Source organism: Chrysochloris asiatica, unplaced genomic scaffold (genome assembly GCF_000296735.1).
Source record: "Chrysochloris asiatica unplaced genomic scaffold, ChrAsi1.0 scaffold00138, whole genome shotgun sequence".
NCBI lineage: Eukaryota > Metazoa > Chordata > Mammalia > Afrosoricida > Chrysochloridae > Chrysochloris > Chrysochloris asiatica.
This window is the reverse complement of record NW_006408656.1, coordinates 1,352,087-1,357,372: the sequence shown is the minus strand read 5'-3', so window position 1 is coordinate 1,357,372 and position 5,286 is coordinate 1,352,087. Positions and strand designations below refer to the sequence as shown.

General features: G+C 44.0%; 1 protein-coding gene across 1 annotated transcript in view; it reads right to left on the bottom strand.

Annotated features, from left to right (window-relative positions):
• Positions 1–5,286, bottom strand: part of ITGA5 (integrin, alpha 5 (fibronectin receptor, alpha polypeptide)) — a 29,245-nt gene continuing 23,959 nt past the window's right edge. The window contains exons 26-30 of the mRNA XM_006869924.1: positions 4,740–4,826; positions 4,517–4,630; positions 3,826–3,927; positions 709–831; positions 1–84 (exon numbers count right to left, since the gene is read on the bottom strand). Of these exons, the coding sequence (XP_006869986.1) occupies positions 1–84; positions 709–831; positions 3,826–3,927; positions 4,517–4,630; positions 4,740–4,826 (510 nt within the window). The remainder of the gene's footprint in view (positions 85–708; positions 832–3,825; positions 3,928–4,516; positions 4,631–4,739; positions 4,827–5,286) is intronic.

Here is a 5,286-nt window from a genome sequence, read left to right as displayed (position 1 = left end):
TCAGGCTTCAGAGGTGGCTGGAGGCTTGAGCTGAGCTTTTTCCATGGCGGTGCCGTATGGGAGGGAGCGTTTGAAGAATCCAAGCTAACAGAGGAGAGGAAAGAGTGCTTAGATACCCCTGATCCCGTTTCTCCAGGCTCTCATCCCAACAGGGAACAAGAAGGACATACTCTAGTGTCTCTAGCTTTGAGCTTCCAAGATTCTTCCTCCGATAGGCCCAGTGGGCCTAGAAAGCCTAAAATTAGGAGTGGTTTGGCATGGGGGGCGGGTGTCATAACAGTGTTCTCAGTTAAGTCATAACAGTGTCCTCAGTTAAGCCAGGAATGACAGACAGGTTTGAACTCAAATGCCAGTTCTGAGTGTCTGGTAGTGGCTACTTCTTGAGAAGGACTCTGAGGTCCCTTGTAGGCCCGTGATGGCCACCATGGGTTTGGGAGGAAAATAACAGCATATGTCATTTGTGGGTTACTTTGTTTTGAAAGTAAATTTACCAGCTTGAGGCAAGAGAGTTTTTCTAAGTTAGGGAATATAGAATGAACTGTGTGATCCTATATGCAGGGTTTTGATGGGACGCATGTGGCTAGGACAGAAGAGGGGGGCCATGTGCCTGGAGAGTTAGCCTGGAGGTGGCTACTTGGAAATGTGTTGGCTCAAGGGCAGAGCTTGATGAGAGGGTGGTCAACAAGTCATGGGCAGGACATGGCTCACCTTGTAGAGGATGTAGATGAGCAGACCCAGGAGCAAGAGGCCAAAGAGGATAGCTAGGATAATGATCCACAGTGGAACACCTTGACTGCCCTCTGCCTTGGTCCACTGCACAGCCGTGGCCACCTAGGGAACAAGTCAGGTGAGGTCACTGAAAATGCGAAAGTTTTTCCCACCTTACACTTGACCTTCACTTGCCTGCCATTGGACCTAGACTCCACTCCCATCTCCCATTTTTGGTTAATAGCATTTGAACTTAACAATTTTATTTCCATTTCTAAAATGTACAACATTGTCTCTTACTTTTGGGTCTTTACACCACTTTCTAGGATATTCTTTTCCTGGCTGCTTAGCCTGGTTGTTGTTATTGTTAGGTATGATTGAGTTGGTTCCAACCATAGCCACTCTATGCACACTGTATGCACAGAATGAAACACTGCCGGGTTCTGAGCTAGCCTCACAATTATTACGTTTGAGCCCACTGCTGCTGACAGTGTGTCATTCATCTTGTTGCGGGTTTTCCTCTTCTTCATTGACTCTCCACTTTACCAGTCGTGATATCCTTCTCCAGGGACTGGTTCCTTCTGATAATATGTCCTAAGTATGTGAAACAAAGTCTCACCATCCTAGTTTCTAAGGTACATTTTGGCTGCACTTCTTCCAAGACAGGTTTGTTTGTTCTTCTGGCAGTCCATGGTACTTTTTTTTTAAAGGTTTTTATTGTGGATTGAGTGAAAGTTTACAGGGCACATCATCAGTTTCACATTCAGCCATTCATATAACTTGTTTCATTACATTGATTACAATCCCCTCCATACATCATCGGTCAACAGTGTTTCTATCCTCTTTAGCTTTTCTCCTTTTTTTGGGGGGCGGTGGTGGTGGAAACTTTGCCTTTTTGGAATTTACATTCTCGGCTTTTAGGGAAGGTTTTTACATTTATCTGTGGATATCCAGAGCTCATGTATGCAATTACTAACAAGCATACCTGAATAATCAGATGAGGGACAGTTTGCTATGTCTGCTAGGTGGCTAAAGTCTGATCCTCAGAGCCTATGGTTTGGACGGTCTGCAACGCTTGGGCCCACAGGGCCTTGAACTCCTGGCCGGGTCTGCACGGTCTACCTCTGTTTCCCCCTTATTTATTATTTGTTTAGAGTCCATGGTACTTTTAATATTTTTTTCCAAAACCATAATTCAAATGCATCTATTCTGCTAGGGTTTTCCTTATTCATTGTCCAACTTTCACATGCATATGTTGTTGTTGTTGTTAAGTGCTGTCGAGTCCATTCCAATCCATAGCGACTCTGTATAGGGTTTCTGAGGAGTTGCTAGTGAGCTTGAACCACCAACCTTGCAGTTCAAACTGACTTTGCAGTCCAGCACGTTAACCCTCAGTGACACACCAGGACTCCACATGCATATGAGGCGAATGAAAATACCATGGCTTGGGTCACGTGTACCGTAGTCTTCAAACTTAGTCGTGCACCTTAGTCTTTGCTCTTTAATACTTTACAAGAGGTCGTGTGCAGCAGATTTGCCTAATGCAATACATTTATTGACTGCTGCTTCCATGTGTGTCAAAGAGATCCAAGCAAAATGAAGTCTATGACAATTTCAATCTTTTCTCCATTTATCATGATGTTATTCATTGGTCCAGTTGTGAGGAATTTTTTTCCCTCTTACATTGCAATCCATACTGAAGGCTGTAGTCTTTATCTTCATCAGTAAATATCTTAAGTCCTTTTTGTTTCCAGCAAGCACGGTTGTATCATCTACATATTGTAGGTTAATGAGTCTTGTTCCTCCAATCCTGATGCCACATTCTTCTTCATATAATCCAGCTTCTCAGATTATTTGTTCAGCATCCAGATTGAATTAGTATGATGAAATGGCACACACCTTTCCTGATTTTAAACCATTCAGTATCCACTTGTTCTGTGGTAATAACAGTTGCCTCTTGGTCTGTATATAGATTCATCATGCGCACAATTAAGTATTCTGAAATATCCATCATTCACAATATTACCCATAGTTTGTCATGATCCACATAGTCAAAAGCCTTCGCATAGTCAATAAATTACAAGTAAACATCTTTTAATATTCTCTGCTTTCACCCAAGATACATCTTACATCAGCATTGATATCCTTCATTCCAGGTCCTCTTGTAAATCCAGCTTAAATTTCTAGCAGCTCCCTGTTGAAGTACTGGTGCAACCATTTAAAAATTGTCTTCACATGGAATGAGAAAGGTTGTGGGCTGGTGAGCAGGAGGCTGGCTTGCAAAATGCCCTTTGGTCACTTAAATGAATATAAATTTTCCATGTGTTTTGTGTACATCAAAAAAAAAAAAAAAAAAAGAAGAGGGAACAGCAGACACAAATACAGTTGACTGGAGGGGATTGTAATCAAACAAAATATGATTGGTTAGGTGTAAAACTGATGATCTGCCCTGTAAACTATCACTCAATTCACAATAAAAACTTTTAAAAAATTTAAAAAAAAAATTGTCTTCAGCAAAATTTTACATGTATGTGATATTAATGACATTGTTCAATGATTTCTGCATTCCGTTGGGTCACCTCTTTTTGGAATGGCACAAAAACGGATCTCTTCCATTCAGTTTGCCAGACAGCTATTAGCCTGGTTAATTCCTATTTACTCTTCATATTTCTTAAATATCACCTCTTCTGGAAGACGTCCGTGACCCTGTAGGACTGCGTTCAGGTGCCCCTATGATGTGCTCCTTGTTGTCATTGCTCATTGGACTATGAACTCTAAAAGGCTAGATACAACATTGCTCTGCTTGTATCTCCAGCAGTGAGCACAGTGCTTGGCACATGTTGTTGTTGTTATGTGCCGTGGAGTCAGTTCCGACTCATAGCGACCCTGCACAGGGTTTCCGAGGCTGTTAATCTTTATAAGAGCAGAATGCCTCATCTTTCTCCCGCGGAACCGCTGGTAGTTTCGAACTGCTGACCTTATGGTTCGCAGCCCGATTCGTAACCACGTAGGTGTCAATAAATATTTGTTATACTATCAAGTCATCCCCCTGCCTTGTCCCTGCCCACTGTGTCTCAGCACTAGTACTAGGCTCAGTAACTCGGGCCCAGGACTCACCTGAAGTTTCTTATGAGGCAACTGCCGAGGCAGGATTCGGTAGGGCATCTTTAGAGCTTCATACACAGCTTCACACTGCAGGCTAAATGACTGGTGCTTCCGCTATGGGTGGGGGACAAGGTAGTCAGGGCAGCCCCTCCTAGAATCTAGGGGACACTGGGCTCTCCATGAGCTGGCTGACGTTGTCAGTTTCCCTACTTTTGATTCATTCTCTTCTGGATTGCTTTCTATGGACCTTATATGAGATAATAAACATGTAATTGTAACTAAATAATGTATAATTAGATGAGTTCATGTTCAATAAAAACTTTTCAGTTGTTAATGTGAAGTAGGTACCCAGACAATGCCTGGTCTTTAGTATGCAATCAATAAATAGGTGCTTTTACTATTCCTATGTCTGCTTGCCTTTCCATTGTGGACTCTTCTTCCATCTCTGTTTTTCTATGATTCTTTGCATGTTGTCCCTCCTGCTCTCCCTCTTTCTTTGAATGGGCCAGGCAAGGGAAGAGGTCACTCCCAGTGTGACCACTAGGTGGCGCCAAGGACACACAGCCCAGTCTACACACAAGAGAAGGGAGGGGAGCTAGTTCCCATTCACTAAGGGAGAAGTGGCTAGGGCCAGGGAAAGAGGGAAGTCAGCTCAATCAGGGCCGATGGTCTGGTTTCAGGGCTGAGGTTAAGTCCCCCTCACCAGCAAGAAGGTCTTGGTCCAGACTCGAAAATGAAGTTGTAGACTTCGGCTCTCTTGCCGGTGTAGTGGTCCCAACTCACAGCGCATCTGGAAGCACTCAGCCTCTGGACATTTCTGAGAAGAAAGGGGAAACTTGCACCGGCTTCCACCCTTGGTTGGGGGCTCTGAGAACCCAAACAAGTCTTAATGCCTGGATACAAACCTCATTCCTAACACAACTTACCAGGATCTGAGGCCCCACAGATCCAGGTCCCCGACCTGGAGCCTCCCGTCTTTGTAGTTGGTGGTACTGGGAACCCTCAGGCTCCAACTAGAAGAGACAAGAGATGGTCAGCGGCATTTCATACGTACCTCAATACAGCTTCTACATCAGCATGCGTCGCAGAACATCTTCAGCTTACCCTTTTACCCATCTCTTCATTGATCCAACCCATTACTTCCTTTGTGCAAGGCATTGAGCTCAGCATTGAAATGTGGCAATGAATAAATCATAGGCCCTGGACAAAGAGCCAGATAGGTACATAAATAATTAGACCTTTGTTCCCACCTCAGGGCCTTTGCACTGGCTCTCCCCTCTGCTTGGGATGCGCTTCACAGGTAAGCTCATCTTTATCTTTCGGGCCACAGTTTAACTGTTACCTCCTCAAGAGGTTATCCCTGACCACTCACCTGAAACAGCCCCTAGTTCTTCCACCATACATCAGCACAGCAAGCCCATGACTTTTCACTACTAGTTAACTGCTCCAATTTTCTATTGTCTTTCTCCTTCC